The 22,654-nt window shown below is 37.7% G+C and overlaps 1 protein-coding gene across 1 annotated transcript in view; it reads left to right on the top strand.

The window, feature by feature from the left end:
- CUBN (cubilin (intrinsic factor-cobalamin receptor)) overlaps window positions 1-22,654 on the top strand; it is a 384,343-nt gene that overhangs the window by 273,163 nt on the left and 88,526 nt on the right. The window contains exons 42-51 of the mRNA XM_006872611.1: window positions 1,502-1,692; window positions 1,848-2,031; window positions 4,869-5,043; window positions 6,774-6,952; window positions 9,567-9,776; window positions 10,424-10,564; window positions 11,231-11,412; window positions 16,780-16,951; window positions 18,757-18,963; window positions 20,190-20,339. Coding sequence (XP_006872673.1) covers window positions 1,502-1,692; window positions 1,848-2,031; window positions 4,869-5,043; window positions 6,774-6,952; window positions 9,567-9,776; window positions 10,424-10,564; window positions 11,231-11,412; window positions 16,780-16,951; window positions 18,757-18,963; window positions 20,190-20,339 — 1,791 coding nt within the window. The remainder of the gene's footprint in view (window positions 1-1,501; window positions 1,693-1,847; window positions 2,032-4,868; window positions 5,044-6,773; window positions 6,953-9,566; window positions 9,777-10,423; window positions 10,565-11,230; window positions 11,413-16,779; window positions 16,952-18,756; window positions 18,964-20,189; window positions 20,340-22,654) is intronic.

Raw genomic sequence — 22,654 nt, 5'->3', positions numbered from 1 at the left:
TCCCGTAAAGATTTACACCCTCGGAAACCCTATACAGGGTCGCTATGGGTCGGAACCGACTCGACGGCACTTAACAACAACAACAACAACAACAAGGATTTAATCTGCTCCATCCACTTCTTTCCTTCAACTCCCAACCTCTCACTCTCTCATTGTATATATTTGTGTGTGCATACATACTTGACAGCTCATTACATACCACCGCCTTCAGCACTAGTTGCTGTTGAATCAATGTGACCCCACGTGTGTCAGAATAAAGCTGTACTGCACAGGGTTTTCTGTGGTTGATATTCTAAAGTAGACTGCCAGACTTTTCTTCCTAGTGATGCTAGGTACTCAAACCTCCAACCTTTTGGTTAGCAGTTAAGTGTGTTAGCTAAAATCTGCACCACTCAGAGAACTCCATTGTGTGTGTGTATTTGACAGCTCCATGTCCAAAAAATAAAGTAGAATTTTTAATCCTACACCCTTCTACCCCTCCTCCCAAAGCTGTTCACAGTCTTAGTAAGTGGAAAGCATGTTCTTCTAATTATTTAAGCAGAAAACACAGAAACAAAAACAAAAGCACTTGGTGTCATCCCCGGTTTTTCTCTTTCTTTCACCCTGCATCCTAACCATCAACAATTCTCCATGGTCCTACCCTCAAAATATAGCAAGCATCAAACCACTTCTTACCACTTCCAGTGCCGCCAGCCTAGTCCAGGCATCTGTAATCTCCTTATTCTTAGGCAATCACCTCCTCTTTCTACACCCTGTTTCTGCTTTTTTGTGTCCTTTCTCTTCTAGGCTAAGCACTGCAGACAGAGTGAGCTTTTGACATTTAAGTTAGATTTTATCATTCTGCTGTTCAAAACCTTCCAAAGTCTTCCTTTTCTTATGTAAAAGAAAGTCCATTTTAACAATGCCCTGTTACCTTTCCAAGTTTTCAGCCTAGCTCCTCTCCTCTACGGGATACACCTCTAGAAGTCCAACTTTTCTGCCCCAGGGCACTCTTCTCCCACAAAGTCCGAGAGCACTTGATCTGTCATTTCATTCAAATGTTTCCTGGACAATAGCTCAGCCTTCCTTCACTTCTCCAAACAATACAATATACCACTCCCTATGAACCACCATTTATTTTTCTTTAAAGAACTTATCACTGTTTCCTCTGTACTTATGTTCAAAGCATGTTTTCCCATCTATAGTCAGATTCTTGAGAGTAAGGAATTTGTTCCTATTGTGTACTCTCTAGTCCTAAATCTTAACAGGAGGTTAGGCCATCAAATAGCAGGTACTCAGTAGACACTTGATGTACAAGGGACCTTCAAAAAATTCATGGAAAAATTCCATTATGTTTCAATTTCATGTTTCCTTGAACTTTTTGGAATACTAATACTAATAACTCCCTACTCTTTTTCCTAGTTTCAAACCATATTTCTATTGACTATGCTTAGAAAATCCTTAAGAAATATCTATTGTCTATGTAAATGAAATGACCTCCCTTTATTTTTTTCTTGTGAAGGTTGTGGTGGCTATTTGCATGCAGACAGAGGGGTTTTCACATCCCCCATGTATCCTGAAGCCTACCCTCCCAATCTCAACTGCTCTTGGCATGTTCTGGTTCAGAGAGGTCTGACCATCGCTATTCATTTTGAACAGCCGTTCCAGATTCCAAATGGAGACTCTTCTTGCAACCAGGGGGATTATCTGGTGGTAGGTCTCGTTTGCTCCCCTTTCTGATTTCTTTTCTTCAGACTTCATTCAGAAAATATAAGGATGATTTTTCTTTCCTGGGACACAAGCTGATAGGACTTTGTACTTTCTTTCACAACACAAAAGTATTTGATGCAATTTTAATGTCTTTCCAGCTAAAAAATGGACCTGATATTTATTCTCCGCCCTTGGGACCGCATGGAGGACACGGTCATTTTTGTGGTAGTCATCCTTCATCTACCATATTCACCTCAGATAATCAAATGTTTGCTCAGTTTATTTCTGATAATAGCAGTGGAGGACAAGGATTTAAGGTCAAATATGAAGCAAAGAGTTTAGGTAAGTATTTTCACTGAGACTAAAGTGTTATACTGCAATTGTTTTTCCCCTTTAAATGAAGACCCAGTGGCACAGTGGGTAAGTATTTGGCTGCTAACCAGTAAGTCAGCAATTCAAACCCAACAGCTAGTCCTCAGGAGAAAAATGTGGCATTCTGAATAGATTAGGGAGGACATATGTAAAGTTTTCCTTTCTGAACTAAAAGTAAGAATGTAAATAAGAATGTTGTGGTTGTTAAGTGCCTTCGAGTCAGCTTTGACCCATAGTGACCCTATATAGGGTTTCTGAGGAGCAGCTGGTGAGCTTGAACTGCCAAACTTGCATTTCAAACCGACTTTGCAGTCCAGCATATTAACCCATCACACCAGAACTCCATTAATAAGGTTGTTGTTATGTGCCGTGGAGTCGCTTCTGACTCATAGTGACCCTGCGTAGGGTTTCTGAGGTTGTAAATCTTTACAGGAGCAGAAAGCCTCATCTTTCTCCTGCAGAACAGCTGGTAGTTTCGAACTACTGACCGTGAATAGCTACCTCCTATTTCTTGACAGTTTAATGTCTCATTATGATTATTTTTAAGGAAAGTATCAATATTTCCACTTTACAAATTAGTACAATGAGACTTAAGACTTTTCCAAGGATATATATATATAGTGAGTGAACATAGTAAAATTCCCCATGATTATGAATTGAACTATTCTTAATGATCGCCTGAAATTCCTTCGACCTTTCCAGTATACAATGTATAAGTGTAAGTCATATTCACTTATAGAAACATGGTAAGAATGGTAATTGTTTTGTAATCATTTGTATACTTCCTTTTAAATGAGCACATTATCCTCTGATTTTATTATTACCCATTTAATTATATATTATTGCAGTGATCTTTACTTAATTACCATTACTTAACTACATTTGATTGTAATTATATTTAATTCCACTGTAATGATTTAATTTTGTGACATTCGTTTTTGTATAATGCTTAATTAAGTAAATAAGAAAATAAGCATCGCTTCAAGGGCAAAGAGTAGGATCAGTAGAAAGCAATGGCAATAATAAATCTTTGCTTGTCTGAAAAAAGATTCATTTGATATGGGTTTCAGGATATTCAATGACCTTAATCCCAGATTCCTGAATATGTCTCAAAGTACATTTTTTATCTTATTGTTGTTGTCAAAAATATACATAGCAAACCATACACCAATTCAACCATCTTTACAGGTACATTCAACATCCTTTCAGCTGTGTAACCATTCTTACCTCCTTTTCTGAGCTGTTCCTCCTCCACTAACACAAACTACTGTCCCCTAACGTTCCTTCTAATCTTAGAGTTGCTGTTGTAACTATCATCCCATACAGATAGTTCTTAAAAGAGCATAAAGCTCAAATTGGATGTTTTTACTAATTAAGCTGAACTATGGTTTGGTTGTTAAGATTTCCAGGGATTTTTTTTTTGCTGCTGTTGTTAAGTTCACAGTAAAAGAAGTCATATATTCTATTATACCTATGCAAAATATGAGTTTAAAATGTCAGCTACATTTCTTCATTTTGTGGGAAAGGAGAAACAAAATGGCTCCATTAATTTACACAAAAGATTGTATCATGACTTGAGTAGGTTCCATGAGTATAGGGAATGCACTCTGTCGCTTCCCAGAACATACTGCTTTTGCGAACACTATTATATACAGGATGCTAACCTCTCATCCTTCCCTAGCTTCATCCTGAGTAGGTACTGAAGCATTATCAGAGTAACAAAGCCTGTGTCCAGTGAATAGACTTAGGCCCACCCCCACAGATCTCTGCTTTTTTATATTATTGATGGTAGACTCAGTCTTGGTTTATATGTTTAATGTCAGCATTTACTGGTAGTCCAGATACATTTAGGATCTATTTATAAATGCTCTGCTTCTTCTATGAGGCTGTTATTGGACAGATTCATTACATTGGTATTGTAAGTATATATGATTTGTTTGTTCAGATTTCAAATGAATGTTTATTAATAAAGGAAAAGTAGTTGTATAATATTTTGCTATTTTGAAATAAATATAAAGGCTTCTTTATCCTCCACAAAAAAAATGACTAACACATTGTCTAGTGCCATTCATCTCCTGTGCTTCAAATGTATCTACATTGGCAGAAACATAATGAACAAATGCCTACACACGTGTTGGAATCTGCTTAGCCTTTGAAACATTTAAAGAACAAGACTCTGCCTCATTCTGTTGAACTGGGATCCTTGAATGTTTACCAAAGTACATGTTAATATTTCCAAGATATTCTGCATGGATTGTGTACCATAATTATTTTGTAGCCTTTAAAGACAAGTGAAACATCCAATAAGAAGTACCAGGGGGCTTTGAAGACTTTGTGGGACAATTTCATTCTCTTTGCATTCCATTTGTTCATGAAATTATTGAAGTCCCATCATTGATCCTATGACAAATTAAAGAGTGATATATCTGATGGTAGCGTAGTGGTTACGAATCGGGCTGTGAACCTTAAGGTCAGCGGTTCGAAACTACCAGCCGCTCCGCGGGAGAAAGATGAGGCTTTCTACTCCCGTAAAGATTTACACCCTCGGAAACCCTGTACAGGGTCGCTATGGGTCGGAACCGACTCGACGGCACTTAACAACAACAACATATCTGATGATGGCTCCCTCAATAACAAATTCAGAATTTATTAACTTAAGAATAAAATAGGAATAATTCAAGATAAGAGGAAACTGAGACTGGAAATGTAGATAAATTGATTTAAAAAAAAAAAAAAAAAAGATAGTGTCAGCTGACTGTGTCTTCCTTCACCAGATTGTAGATTAATTTAACTGTGATTCCTGACAGCTTGTGGGGGCAATATTTATATCCATGATGCTGATTCTGATGGGTATGTGACCTCCCCCAACCACCCTGACAATTACCCCCAACATGCCGACTGCATTTGGATCCTCTCCGCTCCTCCCGGAAAGCTCATACAGCTGCAGTTTGAAGAACAATTCAATATTGAAGCAACACCCAAGTAGGTTACTTCCCTTTCATTTTTCTCTTACCTAGAGGCACTACTTTTTAGCTTTCATGACTCAGAACAATTCATGCCTTCTTTTCTCAGGCCTACATACCAGGTAGGAAACGTAGAAATGAAAGAAAATGCTAAATGCCTTAAACCTGAGAAACATTGTCTGTTGGTCACTTTCTCACCAGATGAGAGATTAAGTACACAGATGTTGTCCCTGGTGACCCTAGATACATCTTCCAGAGATGTGAAGATGGCTGCTTATTATTTATGTTATCCATTTTCCTGCTACATGGAAAGTATAATGTCTCTGGTAGATTCCCAGTCTCATACTCATTTTCATAAATGATTATATATATATATATTTAACAAATGGGAATTTGTGTGCTTTGACATCAAGGATCACCAGTGTCAGATTAAATCAAGCACAGTACAATTTCCCAATTACTATGTAATAGTAGAGTCTTGGAGTGGCCCTGTGGGTTAATGCACTGGACTGCAAGGTCGATTTAAACTCCAAGGTTGGTGGTTCAAGCTCACCAGCTGCTTCTCAGAAACCTGATACAGGGTCACTATGAGTCAGAACTGACTAGATGGCACTTAACAACAACATGTAATAAGAGAGGTCTGGTGGCACAGTGGTGAAGTGCTGGACTGCGAACTAAAAGGTTGATGTTTGGAACCCACCAGCTGCTCTGAGGGAGAAAGATGTGGCAATCTACTTCCATATAAACTCACATCCATGGAAAACCTATACGGCAGTTCTACTCTGTCTTGTAGGGTTGAGGTGCATCAGGATTATCTTGATGTCATTGAGTTTTAAATTATTTTATTTTTGTAAAATAAAAATTCTAAAAGGATTACAGACCACAGATTACAAACATGTCTTGGCATGTTGAACACAAGGGAATTACATAGACTGAAGAAAAGTCACTTGCTTTCTCTTTCATTTAGCAAAAGTGTGTATAAAACCAAACAAAACCCACTGCCATTGAGTAGATTCCGTCACATAGCAAACCTATAGGACAGAGAATAACAACACTATAGAATTTCCAAGGATGTAAACCTTCATGGGAGCAGACAGCCTCATCTTTCTCTTGCAGAGTAGTTGATGGTGGTGGCCTTTGTTAGCAACCCAATGTTTAACCCACCATGCCATCAGGACTCCTTAAAAGTTTGTATGCAATTGCACAAAGACACGTATAGTATAAAACTTGGATACTGAGATTTTCCTTACCATTCTGTGTATCTGATGTAATACTATGTTTCTACTCACTATTCATGATCTAACTGACCTACTCAGAAATAATTGGATCAATATTTTTTCACTTTTATGGACACCCAGACCCTGGGTGCAGAAATGTCAAGAGTTCATCTGTGTGTGATAAGCATATCAGATTATCATGGAAAACACAGTACTTGTAGCTTATTATCTAATTGCTAGAAGGAAAATTGAGAAGACTTTTATATTTGTAAAACTAATACAGAATATGGAAGGCAAGTAAATATCCTTCATGTGGCACATGTAAATTTGGACATTTTGAGCTACTAACTAGGAGGATTGCTATTCTGAAAAATATCACACCGCATGTTTTTTTCTTAAACTGACTATCATAGTATCTGATGCTACAGGAGTGATTTAATAATGTCCTCAAAGAAAGTCAGTGATACCTTTATTATCAAAATATTTCTAAATCATAGGCCTTATAAACTAAACAGAATTTCCCCCATTTTAGCTGTGCTTCCAATTATCTTGAGTTGCGGAATGGAGCTGATTCCAGTGCGCCAATACTTTCCACGTTTTGTGGGACGTCTTTGCCTAGCACTCAGTTGTCTTCAGAAGAAGTCCTGTACATGAGGTTCCGGTCTGAGAACAGCCCCACTCATGTTGGATTCAAGGCTAAGTACTCCATAGGTAACAACACGTTTATATTCAATAGGAAATAATGATCAAATGACTGTGTTGAGACATTTTGAAAAACTAAAGCATACTTTTTCTTTTTTAAACACATCTTTCTAATAAGTATTTTGACAAAGACGGTGGTGGTTGTGTGACACTGAGTTGGTTCCGACTTATAATGAGCCTGTGTAGGGTTTCTGAAGCCTTAAATCTTTATGGGAGCATAAAGCCTCATCTTTCTCCTGGGGTACAGCTGGTAGATTGAAGCTGCTGACCAGCTTGTAATCTATGGTGGTGGTGGTGGTGGTGGTGGTTATGTGCAATGCAGTTGGTTCTAACTCATAGTGACCCTGTACAGGGCTTCCAAGACTGTAAATCTTTACGGAAGCAGAAAACCTCATCTTTCTCCTGTAGAACAGCTGGTAGTTTTGAACTGCTTACTTTGAGGTTTGCAGCTCAATTTGTTACGCTGCCAAAGTTCCTTGTTGTTGTTAAGTGCCGCTGAGTCAGTTCCAACCCACAGCGATCCTGTATAGGGTTTCCGAGGAGCAGCTGGTGAGCTTGAACCACTGACCTTGCATTTCAAATGGCTTTGCAGTCTGGCGCATTAACCCACAGCGCCACACCAAGACTCCACCAAAGCTCCTCAGGAATGGGTAAATAAGGAATGTAAGTGCTTATAATCACAAAATCTTAAAAGTGACTATAAATTCCTCAGCACTAATGGGACAACAGCTTCCCTCCTCTCCCAGGTCTCTTGGGCCAGCTTGGTCACTGATAAAAACAAATACGTCTTCTTAGTGTTTTGAGTTTTAAAACTACCAAAAAAATAAGCACACTGAAAATTGACTACAGTATGGTCCACAATGACACAGAGTTTAGTATCGGCAAGGTCTAAATTGAGCAGTGACTGTCTTCGTTCTCTAGTGCTGCTATAACAGAAATACCACAAGTAGATGGTTTGGCAGTAGTTGTTCACTGGCACTTCTGACTTCCAATGACCCTATATTGGGTTTCTGAGGCTGTCAGTATTTACAAGCACAGAAAACTTCAAACTTTCTCCCATATATTAGCTGGAAGACATGAACTACTGACCTTGTGGTTAGCAGCCCAAGTCGTAACCCACTATGCTACCAAGGCTCTTTGTGGATGGCTTTTAACAAACGGAAATTTATTCTTCCACAATTTAGGAGACTAGAAGTCTGAATTCATAGCTTGGCTCTGGGAAAATGTCTTGGTCTTCTGTCAGCATCTGTAGGCTTAGATTTTCTTGGCGATCTCCGTGTATCTTGGTATAGGTCTTTCTCTGCATTTAGGAGCTTCACAGTGCACAGACCCCAGGCCCAAAGGACACACTCCATTCTTTCTTCTTGGTGGTACAATAGGTCCTTTCTTTTCTGCTCAATTCTCTCTCCTTTTATATCTCAAAAGATAGTGACTCTCAATACAACCTAATCCTCTAGATTGCATTTTACTTTATAGAAGTAAGAATTTACAACACATAGGATAATAACATCAGATAAGGGCTGATCACATCAGATCACATCAAGGGAGTGATTGCATTGTATTAGATCTCATCACGGGGGATTGTTGTTGTTGTTAAGTGCCGTGGAGTCGGTTCCGACCCATAGCGACCCGGTACAGGGTTCCCAAGGCTGTAAATCTTTATGGGAGCAGAAAGCCTCATCTTTCTCCCGCGGAGCGGCTGGTAGTTTCGAACTGCTGACCTTAAGGTTCACAGCCCGATTCGTAACCACTATGCTAACAGAGCTACTTTGCTACCTCTTAAATGTTGAACCACTGAGCATTCAGACCCAGGCAAATTGACTCAAAACCTTAACTATCACATTGACGAAATTTATTTATTGCAGCAAAAACTCAAAAGCCTAATTGTAGCAATACTTAACCGATACTGTTGTTGATGTTGTTGTTAAGTGCCACCGAGTTAATTCCAACCCATAGTGACCCTGTATAGAGTTTCTGGGGAGCATCTGGTGAGTTTGAACCACCGACCTTGCATTCAAACGGCTTTGCAGTCTGGTGCATTAACCCACAACGCCACACCAGGACTCCAAACAATACTGTAGGTCATTTTATATCCTGAGGTATATTACATATAATTCAATGTAGCTATTGCATCCAGCTGATAAGAAATACTTGAATCATAGTTTTCTAGTCCTGAAGATACCAGTTACTACAGTTGGACAATTATTTGATAGTTAAACTAGAAATTGCAGACATCACTAATCAGCCATGGCACCCCTTCAGCTAAACTTAGACACCATTTTTAGAATTCTTCTCAACACAGCACACTAAGCAGCTGTTTCTTGAAATGAAACCTACTTGTCACTGATAGGTCTTACATAATGTCTCACGAGAATTAATGCAACATTTCAGAACATGTCACTCTACAGTCTTCAGTCGTCCGTTTCCCATCACTGGGTTGAGCTTGAGTCTTTTTTCTTTATATCGAGTGCATGTTTCAAATACGAGAGACTAATCAGATGATTTCAGTTTTAAAAGTTTAGCATGTATTCACTTGGCATCTAAACACTTTAAATTTACTGGTGACATAAAAAAAAAGTCTGTAACAGAGTATTGCTTTTTAATTTTTTAAATATTTTTTCAGCCCTGTGTGGAGGAAGAGTGACAGGGCAAACTGGAGTCATAGAAAGCATTGGGTATCCAACACTTCCTTATAGAGACCATTTATTCTGTGAGTGGCGTCTCCAGGGTCTCTCGGGACACTATTTAACCATCTATTTTGAAGACTTCAACCTTCAGAATTCCTCCAACTGTGAAAAAGACTTTGTGGAAATCTGGGGAAACTATACAATTGGTTAGTGAAATATGTCTATGTTTATTTTCACATGCATTCATTCTGCCGCTGAAGTTTCCTAACTTTCAAGAAAGGCTAAAAACAAACAAAAAGCATGTCGCTTCTGCAGAGAAGTGTAAACCAGTGAGCTCTGGGAAGCAGCAACTCTTTTTGTCCTGATTCCTACCTATAACCAATTGATGTCCATAGCCCGAGGGGGTCGATAGTTAGCTTATTCTGGAGACCACACTGTTAGAATACTGAATTGAGAAAGCATTCTCTTCATGCTGGTCCCTCCAGTGTCATATGCAATTTTTAAGGTAATTCTGAAAGGCAAGGAGAGGAATGAATAATGTATCCTAGCAATAATATTATGAACACATATCATTCTGTTTTCTCAGATTATTTCCTTAATTTTGTCATTGTGTGCGAATGCCTTTGCCCTAATTATTATTTGATGATGTTGTTGTTGTTACACTTATTCATATGAATATTTGAAATTGTTCATTTTAATTCATGTTGTCTTGCTTTTCTTGACAGAAGTTACTATTTTTTTTCATGGAAAGGGTCTTGATTTGTATTATTTTCTTTGTAAGTGTAGAACACCTCAAATAGAGGTTGAATGGATCACCTGTATATATGCCTATTTAATTATTTGACTCCTACAGGAAATAAATTGGGCAGATTCTGTGGAAACAGCATTCCTGATAGCATGGACACTTCTGGCAATGTTGCTTTGGTCAGGTTTGTCACAGATGGCTCAGTTACTGCCTCAGGATTCAGATTGAGGTTTGAATCTAGCATAGAAGGTAAGTTCATTGATTCACTCAAAATAATATAGAATAATATATTACTGAGCACTTATATTAGATAGATATTCTGCCAGGCACCAGTGTTACAATAACAGTTAGAAAAACCAAACATTGTTTAGTGGAAAGGCAGGCATTATTCAATTTGTCACACCAGTGAATGAAAAATTACTATAATAAGTTATAATCAAAGGAATGTAACCAGTGCCACGAGGTATATAATGAGGGAATGGAGTTATTTGACAATACCGCTCTTAGGAAAGCCAATCAACTGGCCCTATATACTTTCAGAATTTGCAGTCCAAATGCCCTGGCAAATTTAGCTGAAATAAGTATTTTGTTAGGAAAAAAACAGGTAATTATTTTAGCCTTTTGGTTTTTTCCTCTGGCAATTAAGGTTGAACTTTCATATTTCTTAGAATATGATGATAATTAGAATGTTGCCAGCAGCTATCATCCATGGGAGCAAAGATTAAGTATTAATAGAGCTAGAAGTGAATACAGATATTCTCTAAATGTCCTCAGGTAGCAAATAAAGAAGGGCAATGATTTTGTCTAGCAGGATAAAAACACAAAACTTTAATTTTGAGGACATTATTTATGCATGGGGTCATTTTGGTTTGGTTGGAAATTTTCATGATTTTTTTTTTTTTTTTTCTCCTTCAGAGTGTGGTGGGGAACTACAGGGTCCTACTGGAACATTTGCTTCTCCCAATTATCCGAACCCAAATCCTCACAGCCGGATCTGTGAGTGGAGAATCACTGTGCAGGAAGGAAGGCAGATCACTCTTACTTTTAACAACCTGAGACTGGAAGCTCATCCATCCTGTAACAATGAGCGTGTGACAGTAAGTATTCTGTTCAGTCAGAAGAATTATATCCGTTGTTTATGGAGTTTATTGACCCGTAAATCATAGTCAGAAAACTGGATCAGGAATGTTCCCATTCATGCATCTATGTTTCAGACAAATTCTAGGTTGTTTAGATAGAACAAAAATTACAATAAACTGCTTAAATAATTTTCAAAGCAGTTTTAATAACTCTTACCAATTGTTATTTATATACATCAAGGTCATAGCTAGGATAAATTTTAAGACTGAATGACATTGCACATGCTAAAATGAGACAGACATAGAAAAGCAAAACCAACGGGCATTGCATAGCTGAATGGAACCAGAGTCATGTACAAGTCACCATCAAAAGTTTTAAACAAATGGATAGTTCTGTTACTTAGTTTTCATTCTCTGTCAGAGGTCCTGAGGTCATGGGAGACCTTGGCTGCCTGCCTTCGATACTTTCAACCTCAAATAAAGTGAGACGTGCCCTTAACCTTCTTGGCTTCTCTTACCCAAAGAAAGAATATGAGCTCCATAATTGTGAAAGTATACTGTTAATACACACATGCACACATGTTGTCTTTGATCAGATATTGGAAACTTGTATATTTTATTTGAGAGTCAGGATACCTTGTACTAAACTTGTTTATTTTAAAGGAACTTTTAAAATACATATTATTGAATGAAATACATAGTCAAAGAGGAAGTATATAAAGAAACTAATTACTCCCACTATAAAATGGATATTTTGATACCTTTTCTTGACATGCATACTTTTATGTAGCTGTAATCATGTGGTATAAATGCATTTATATACTCAGTCTGTTTTTTTCATAAGAAATATAATGAATGTTCACTGAACACTATTTGGAAAATTCAGAAAATAAAAAAAGAACTTGGAATTCTATATAATTTTACTGAAATTTTGATGTAGATACTAACAGTTGTTTTATATCTTTGACATTGCTTACATAATTTAGTTCATATTGAATATACTGATTAGTAGGAATTTTAGTAGTGAAGTCACATGTTCTACAGGAAAGAGAATATGAAATATACATAGTTTTAGAAGTCAAATAATAAAATTAAACACAGTAGCAACAACAAAATCAGAATTCTGACTTACCTATCCTTTCTCCATCATTGAATCCTAGATGTCAAAAACATTCATTTCTGACTCTTTTAGCTCTTTTTCCTGATATTTGTCATTATTTCAAAATAATAATCTTGGTTTTTGACTTCAAGACATTATCCATTGACATCCCGCTGGGATGGGACATAGTGTGGTGCTGTGGGTTAATGCGCTAGACTGCAAAGTCTGTTTGAGCCACCAGGCCAGAGGTTCAAGCTCACCAGCTGCACCTTGGAAACCCTATACAGGGTTGCTATGGATTGGAACCCACTAAATGGCACTTAACAACAACAATGGGACATGAGGATTGAGCTCTGAATCACCTCTACAACACCACAAATGCACACAGGGATAATCATCGTTTACCCCTTCCCCCAACTTCTTCACTAATACTTACACCACTACTTAGTTTAAATTGTTATTTAGTGTTTACATCACTGATTTTCTAAATATTCATCACAGTGAATTCAGTAACACCCTATAGTAGTATATGGCAACATTTGCTGTTGTTTTACCAAGAAATAATAATTATGTCATTTTCACATGTTCTTAATTTCCTATGCATTTATCACTAGTTCTTCCTCACACTTTCCACCCAAGGCATACAGCGTCACCTTGTATAATCACGCCCACCTATTAGTTCCGTTTATTTTCTTTAGCAGTACCGTTCCTTGAGTCTGTGTCCATCAGCTCCAAGCGAATGTCAGCTGCCAGTTCAGGATTTCCCTTCACCAGCAAGTCTGGAACTCCTTTCATCCCTCCTCTGGGCTGGATTCTTGGCTTTCTGATGCCATTCTTGATGAATTTCTTTTTCTTGGTAAGGCTTACGCTCTTGAAGCTCCCTTAAAAAGGTGGAGATTTGTTTGAGAATTATGTGTATTGGAAATTGGTATTTTTTTACCCTCATTCTTTGTTGGTATTTTGACTTCACATACAGGTCTAAGATAAACACATTGTTTTTATTGTTGTTGTTACGTGCCCTTGAGTCGGTTCTGACCCATAGCGACTTATATAGGGTTTCTGAGGAGCAGCCGGTGAGCTTGAACTGCTGGCCCTGGGGTTCAAACCAACTCGCCAGTCCAGCACATTAACTCACAGTGCCACACCAGGTTTATGCCTGTGAATTTTTAAGACATTATTTTCTCAATCTCCAGTGTTGCTCTATTCCTTGTCATTTGTCATGAGTGTGTCTTACTCTGCAAGATTTAGGATCATGTTATTATCACTGACACTCACTCTAAAGTGTCTCAAGGATCTATTTCATCCATTGTCCTAGGTACCATGCAGTGCATTCAATTGGGAATCTCACCTCCTTAAATCTGAGATATTTTCTTCTCTTATGGTTTCATAATATCCTCCCTCATATTCTCTCCCTGAAATCCCTTTTGATGGAATATTAGAGATCCTCTTTTGATCCTCAGATTTTCGTGCTTTTTTCCTGTTTATATTATCTTTTTCCTTTGAGAGATTTAAAATTTATCTTATGATTTCTCTTATTTTTTTTTAATGATTCTATTTTTAGTTTCCAAGAACTCTCTCATTCTGTAAATATTCTACCCATATAACATTTATGAATATTTTATGGGTATATCTTTGAATATACTAATCATGTTGTTGTTGGTAAGTGCTAGTTTCCAATTCATAGCAACCCTGTATAGAATTCCGAGGAGTGGCTGGTGGATTTGAACCACTGACTTTGTGGTTAGCAGTCCAGTGCTTAACCTACAGTGCCACACCAGTACTCCATATTAATTATAACTTTGAAGTTTTATGTTACTTCTGTTGTGCTCAGTTTTTTTCAGATTCCTGTTTTCTAGTTATTTACTCTGGTCTCTGCCTTTTCCATTACACATTTCCCTGAATTCCTAGGGCAGTCATTCATCCTTAAGAATGAAATACTGAAACATTGACTTGCAGCTTCATATGCAAGACTGGCCATATCAACCTGCAGGTCTTATAAGTGGTGACTGAATTGGGTCTGGAACATTTAATTGGGGACCCTACAAATGTCATGTCAACAGTCCTTTTTTGAGGGCAGAGGATCAATAACTACAGTAAGGAATTAGTTTCAGAATTATTTTCTTCAAGATTATGTCCACATTATCTGAAATATATTTTCATAGGTTCAAAGTTAGTTTCATTCCCTCTTGAATATATTTTCTCTGAAATATGTCTTCATAGGTGCAAAGATAGTTTTGTTTCCTTTTAACTTGGTTCCAAACAAGGGTATGTGGATTGCTCTTTGCCCATTCTCAACTTGAGAACTTTTAACTAATGAACAAAGAAGTATACGAAAACTTCCTAGTATCTACAAATGGAGCTAGGGCAGCTGTAAATGCACTACTTGTAGTCTAATTCCTTATTCAGCTGGACTGATCATAAAATTCCTTCAAACCCAGCTGTCTAACTCGTTAACTGCACAGATGGAGAAGATGAAAAACGATACCACTCAGCGTGCACTACAATAAGACCTATGTCTGATTTTGTTACTGCTCATCACAAATTTTAGAGCTTATACCTAGTCTCAAAGTCATTCTGCTGGCACAGTGGGTTTTAAGTATTGGACTGCTTAACTGCAAGGTTGGTGGTTCAAAGCCACTTGTCTTCCAAGGGAGAAAGATAATACTGTCTGATCCAGTGAAGATCTACAGTCTCATAAACCCGAAGGAGCAGTTCTACTCTGTCCTATGAAGTAGTTTTGAATTCGAATCATCCAGAAGGCAATGGGTTAGGACTGAGTTTTATATACTCACTTTCTAACCTCTTGTTTGCTGGAAGTTGTATTTTTTTGAATACAAAAGGGAGTGGATGATGAGAGTACGAATAAAACTCTGATTACTTCTGAAAGTAGAATTCCAGGTGGCAAATGAATGACTGCACAATTTTCAGTCCTTGTTACTGTAAGCGGAGGCAGATCTAAGAACAGGGATAAGGGCCATTGATCATGATTCCCACTATGTTCCATTAGCCTTCTAGTTACTAATAACCCTTCTCAACCTGGCAATGTATTGCCCATTCCTATTTTGAGTTTCATTGAAATATTTATCATTTTCTGATCCTTTTTTGCATTGTTTCATGGATTCGAATCAGCAGGATGGTTTAAATATCATTTCTATTACTAACTCTGTGAATTTATGGAAATTGGTTACAAAAAAAAATTGTAAAAAAGAGTTTTAGTGAATGCTAGTGTCTGTGTCTGGAAAACAAGAATAATCTTATATACCCGAGAGGATTGTGCTGATAGATAAAATAGTCTGAGTGGGGTGGTTAGCACAGTCTAGCATCTTGTCAGTACTCTGTACAGGACAGGAAATGCTGTGCCTGGGGCCAAGAGCTGGGAAACACTTTAAACCAGAAGTCCCCACATGGCTAAATTAATGACTAATTATAGTAAATGATAGAAGGGGATACCTTTAATTATTTACTCCATCCCCCTTCTGCAGAGCTGTTTGTGGCATAGTCTAAGTGATTATCTCCAATCATGAGACATTCAAATCCTTTTTAGAAACAGAAGCATCCATCAATCAATAATTTAGTTACTTCTGGATTTTTTTTTTTTTTAATCCTGTAGAAATCAGGCATGTTGAAATTCACCTTGGTTGTATACAATAGTAGAATAACACTTTGCCAGTTATTACAATGGTGTGCATAATTAATTACTGTTGTTTTGAAATCAACAGTATTCTAGTTCATTTTTAAAAAATAATCAAATTGGGAAGAAAATTGTTTTAAATCCATAATTAGGGAAGAACTATTCTATCTATAATGAGATTGACTTTTGAATGACTTTTCAAACTATTTTGGATACTTGAATTATTATATATTTTAAATGATCAGAGATCAGTATTTAAACCTCTTTCTAAATAGCAAAGGTCCTAATGCAATGTTAATAAAAAACTGCCCATCAGTAGACTCTGGGAATGAAAATGTATGCATACTGGAAGATCTGCTTTACATTTAGAACACGGTTTCCAGTTGCAAAGTGTACAGCAGTTTTTCATTTGTCACTGCTTGGCAGGTGGACATTACTGGAATACTTTTACTTTAGTGAAATGACCCAGAGGCCACAAGATATGCGCAGAGAAACTTCTATGGCTTGCAGCCCTGGGATAGAAGCATATATTGTTAAGCAATTCATTTTAACTCAAGGTTTCCTTAGAAAGAAGTGGGTCTGAGCTTTGAATATCACCTGTTAGGAAATATTCAATAAGACTGTGTGTCTAAAGGTTAAACTATTTTCTCAACAGGTAATCAATGGCATTAGAAATAATTCACCCCAATTAGAGGAACTGTGTAGTAGTGTGAATGTAAGTGACCAGATCAAATCTTCAGGAAATACAATGAAAGTCATTTTTTTCACTGATGGATCCAGGCCATATGGGGGCTTCATTGCTTCCTATACATCCAGTGAAGATGCAGGTAAGGGAGGAGGTTATAAATCCACCTTATGTAATCTGATGCACTAAAGGTGTCCCGCAATGACTGACCACACCACCAGAACCTCTTTATTTCCCTTTTAGTGATAAACATTACATCTGGTATACTCTGAATAAAATAAATATATGTAACCAGATGGAAAACACAGTCCAGTCAGAAAACAATTGAGAATTTCAAAAAGAAAACTGCTTTTGTGTATTTGAAACGTTAAAAATGCTATTGGATGAGCTTCCCAGCTCAGTTCCATAGTGCCACCATTGTAGTTGGCTGGTCGTCAGTTCCAGGTGGATTTCTTTGTGCTGAAAAAGACTGTGTACCTCTTCAAGGACAACTTACTCATAGGGAATAACTGTTTTAATCAGAGAGACAGATTTCATTCGTTTGTTGGTCATCTACTTAATCAGAGAGACAGATTTCATTGGTTCGTTGGTCATCTACCGCTATGAAATCAGTGGGGGAAGGGATTTCACATGTGGTATAGAGAAATGTGGTTACGAATCAGGCTGCGAACCGCAAGGTCAACAGTTTGAAACTACCAGCTGTTCCACGGGAGATAGATGAGACTTTCTGCTCCTGTAAAGATTTATAGCCTCGGAAACACTGTTCAGGGTCGCTATGGGTCAGAACCAACTCGATGGCACTTAACAACAATAACATAGAGAATTGTAGAGCAGCTAGTTGAGAAAAACATAATTGTCAACCCAGAATTGAATTCTCTACCTATAGATGTACTTTTCCCCCCGCTTAATTTCTGGACCATGTAAATGTATAATAAATAGTAATGAACAGGTAGTTGTTTTAAAGTTTAGTAAGTAAAATTTGTCCATAAACATTTTGAGCACCATAAAATCAAAATACTCTTTTACTACTTTCTATGTAAATATTTGGAGTCCTGGTGTGGTACTGCAGGTGTAGTAATGCGCTGGAGTGCAAAGTCAGTTTGAATCTCAAGATCGGTGGTTCAAGCCCACCAGCCACTCCTTGGAAACCCTATACAGGGTTGCTATGAGTTGGGACCAACTTGACAGCTCTTGGCAACAACAACAGCAACAAATGGCCTCTGACTGTAAATACCCTTTACTTTCTGAATTGGTGCTATTACCTAATGGTTTTTAAATTAAGGAATAGTTTTTAAAATTTAAGTTACTTCATTAATAAAACAAACATTTGTTCCCTTGGTAAAAGAGCAAATTAATTGGTATTCTAATGTGATCATATTCTGTTTAATTCAATTAAATTCTTGGGTGGAGTGGAAATTTTCTAACCGGAAGCCTAAAGATCTGCAGCCATTATATTTGAATGTTTCTCTAAATTAAATATCCATGAATGACAGGCACAAATTAGGAAGTATTGACACATAAAATCCACCCACCTTATCTACACTTTTAGGAGACTAAAGAAGTTGTTCATTTTTGTATATCTTTCCTTTATAAACCCACAGAAATGTTTTCCAAAGTTTATATACATTAGCCAACCCTTTAGCCACAAGACTGGCTTCATCTAGACAAACATACCCAACCAATTTTGTTGGTTGTTGTTGTTGTGAAGTGCCGTCAAGTCAATTCTGACCCATAGCGACCCTGTGTAGCATTTCCGAGGAGCCACTGGTGAGCTTGAACCACCAACCTTGTAGTTCAAAAGACTTTGCAGTCTGACGCATTAGCCCACAGCGCCACACCAGGACTTATGTTGGTAGTTTTATTGTCTTTACTGTTATTGCATTGTCTATATCTTCTGTTCTGGATGGCATGAATCTTACTGTCTTCTGTTATCTTTTGTTTTTTTAGTGTGCGGCGGGTCTCTTACAAATTTCCCTCAAGGAAACTTTACATCTCCTGGCTATAATGGATTTAGAAACTATGCAAGTAACCTAAACTGTGAATGGAGTCTCAGTAATCCAAACCAGGGAAATTCATCCATTTACATTTATTTTGAGAATTTTCATCTAGAAAGTCACCAAGACTGCCAATTTGATGCCCTTGAGTTTCGTGCGGGTGAGTTCAATCAAGGAACAATTTCTTCAGTTTCCCTACAACATTCTTCTTATGCCTGTAAACAGTCAACAAGGAAGGAAGTCAAATAGCTGTAATACAAATGCATAAGATCCTAAAGAGCAAATAAAGTTGTAATTCTGTGCCCAGATGAGGAAAACATGTATCTGTGACAGATCCATTTACAACTAGGTCCTTTGTCTCAAAGGATGGGTTTCATAGTACGTGAGATTTACCCATAAGAGTTTCCCATTTGCCTCTCTGCCCTCGTAATGAGTACAGGTGGTACCCTTCAACCATCTTCTATTCAAACCCTTTATTAGAGGACTGGAACTTAGCATAGTCAGGATATATCAGCAGTTTCCTTGTGCTTACAGGATTCACAAAAAGACCTTAGAAATTTAAGGAAGTTTTGCAGTATACCATATGGAGAAGCACATGGAAGGTATTTGGAGAATTATCCTAAAAGCAGTCAAGTTTTTATGATAGAAAATTATTTAGATATACTTGGTAAACCATAATTCTCCTAAGAATTTGTAAAAATCCATGTTCATGAATAATGAATCCATTTGAGTGTTTTCCTACAGTCAAGGCTTAGGTTATCTGTGACATTGCACCCACCATTACTTTGACACACTGTAAATAAATAGAGAGGGAAATAATATCACCTGTACTGAAAAAGGTTCAATGAGTTTCATGTTTTGCCAACATTTAAAGAACAGGAGAGTGAAAGCCTCAGAACTGAATGTATCTAGTTGGTGAGGCTGTTCCAGGGCAGCTATAGAAATCAGTGCTGACTGCCTTTGAGAATCAAGGAGATTTGATAAAAGGTGTGGTCATAGACCAAGCGCCTCAGCAAGAGCATTACCGTAGCTTGCTGAAGTACATGAGTCTAGACAAAATGGAGGGAATGGATGTTGAAGTTTGAAAATGTTCTCCAGATGGTTCTGATAAACCCTAATTGTGTTCACCTGTTTCAAAACCACTGTCGTATAGAATCAAGCAGAAGCGTTGTGTCTCAAATTCCAATCAGTTAAATGCAGTCTTGGCTTTATGTTCTCAGTCTTAGAGACAGTTCAAATACTATACTTCATTGTTTTTGTAAGGTCAGTAATGGAGTCCTGGTGTGGTGCTGTAGGATAAGCACTGGACTGCTTAGTAAATAATACGAACAATTTCTTTCAAAAGCTATATAATATTAGCACTTGCTATTATGCTATTTTGTATAGGAGATGCTAATGGACCTCTGATATGGAGACTTTGTGGCCCTTCAAAACCTACAATGCCATTGGTCATACCTTACCCTCAGGTCTGGATACACTTTGTCACCAATCAGCATATAGAACATGTTGGCTTCCATGCGGAGTATTCCTTTACAGGTAAGATTTATAGCTAAGCTCTCACAAACACTAGTAATAAAGTGAATGATAAAGAAATCTCAATCAAGTTTTATCATTATTTTTCCATAATGATCTTACATATCTTTTGTTAGGTTTATATTTAGGTTGCCATTAGTTTTGTTGCCTGTGTCAATGAGATTTTCTAAAGTACATTTTCTAATTGATTGTTGGTGATATCTAGGAATTATTTTATTTTTATTGATTTTTTTCATCCAGAGAACTTGCTACACTTGTTAGTCTTAACATTTTGTCTATAGATCCCCTCAGGTTTTTCTGTATTTGTGGAAGATATGAATGATAGCACCTTATGTCTTTCAATCCCAATAATTTATTTCTCTTGTCTTGTTTCACTGGTAAAGTCCATCGCTGTAATATTGAACAGAAAGAATGATAGCATCTTTCTGACCTTATAGGAGTGTATTGTTAACTATATTCATTGCTTTTAGGTTTTCAATTAAATATCCTCATCAAATACCCCTCAAATATACCTACTTTGATATATTAAGGATTTAAATTATATTAAAAGAAATTTCTCTTGTTGTTTTCAGGATAAATCCTTCCTGGTCACAATAGATGTCTATTCATTTTATTGGATACTGTTTGCTAATGTTTTATGTTGGATTTACATCTGTAACATTCATAACTTACAGCTTGAATTTCAACCCAAGTAAGGCAGCACTGGTCTCTGCTGCTTCTCTGCATTAGAGGAGCATTTCAGTTCCTTTTTACTTATGTAACAGTCGTTTTTGATTCCCAACATTATGTAGAATCACAGTTCTAGTTTCCTTTGTGAAGGTCCAAAGCCATATCTTCTCTTCCCTTGAGGTCATTAACACCTCAAAGCCCAACCTTGAGGCTCATTGCTTTTGTTGTTGTTATTAAGTGACCCATAGCGACCCTGTACAGGGTTTCCAAGGCTGTAAATCTTTACGGGAGCAGAACGCCTCATCTTTCTCCCGTGGAGCAGCTGGTAGTTTCGAACTGTTGGCCTTAAGGTTCGCAGCCCGATTCGTAACCACTACGCTACCAGAGCTCTTATCATGGTTCTCTATCCTCTCTGACTGCTACACTTTTAGTATGAGACTTTCACTCTAAATTTGAGTTCACATATTACTTATGAGGATTCCAGGTATGGTGCTGTAGGAGATGCACTGGTCTGCAAACCACAAGGTTGTTGGTTCACACCCACCAGCCGCTCCTCATAGACCCTGTACAGGGTTGCTGTGACTCAGAGCCGACTTGACAGCGCTTAACAACAGCAACAAATTGCTCATGAAAGGAGCCCTGGTGGCACAGTGGGTAAGTGTCGGTAACCGAAGGTTGGCAGTTGGAACCCACCAGGTGCTTCATTGGAGAAAGATGTGGCTTCCAACTTTCTTAAAGATTACAGCCTTAGAAACACTATAGTACAGTTCTGCTATGTCCCATAGGGTAACTATATGGTCACTGCAAGCTAGACTTGACTTGACAGCCATAGGTTTGGGTTTTACTGCTTATGAATTTTAAAGATTCCATTTTCTGTCCATTGAATGTGGTGATATATAGTAGCACAGGTTTTTGGTATAATATTTATTGCCTGACATTTTTTTGTGTTTTAACCAAAGGGTTGCTTTGTTGTTGTGGTTGTTAGGTGCCATTGAGTCAGTACTGACCCATAGCGACCTTATACACAAAAAAATGAAACACTACCCGACTCTGGGCCAACCTCACTACTGTTGGCCACGCTTGAGTCCATTGATGCTGCCACTTTGCCAATCCATCTCGTTGGAGGTCTTCCTCTTTTCCTCTGACCCTCCACCTTAACAAACATGATATCCTTCTCCAGAGACTGGTCCCTCCTGACAATATGTCCAAAGTATGAGAGATGACATTTGACCATCTTGGCCTCTAAGGAGCACTCCTCTTCCAAAACGGACTGTTGGTTCTTTTGGCAGCCCATGGCACTTTCAATATTCTCCTCCAACACCGTAACTCAAAGACATCAATTCTTCTAAGGTCTTCCTTATTCACTGTCAAGCTTTCCCATGCATATGAGGTTATTGAAAACACCATGGCTTGGGTCAGGTGCCCCTTAGTCCTCAAGCTGACATCTTTGCTCTTCAACACTTTAAAAAGGTCTTGTGCAGCAGATTTGCCTAATGCAGTATGTCATTTGATCACTTGACTGCTGCTTCCATGAGTGTTGATAGTTGATCCAAGAAGAATGAAGTCCTTGACAACTTCACTCTTTTCTCCATTGATGAGAATGTTGTTTATTGGTCTAGTGGTGAGGATTTTTGTTTTGTTTTTTTGTT

The sequence above is a fragment of the Chrysochloris asiatica genome, unplaced genomic scaffold, assembly GCF_000296735.1.
Source record: "Chrysochloris asiatica unplaced genomic scaffold, ChrAsi1.0 scaffold00206, whole genome shotgun sequence".
NCBI lineage: Eukaryota > Metazoa > Chordata > Mammalia > Afrosoricida > Chrysochloridae > Chrysochloris > Chrysochloris asiatica.
This window is presented reverse-complemented; position numbering and strand designations above follow the sequence as displayed.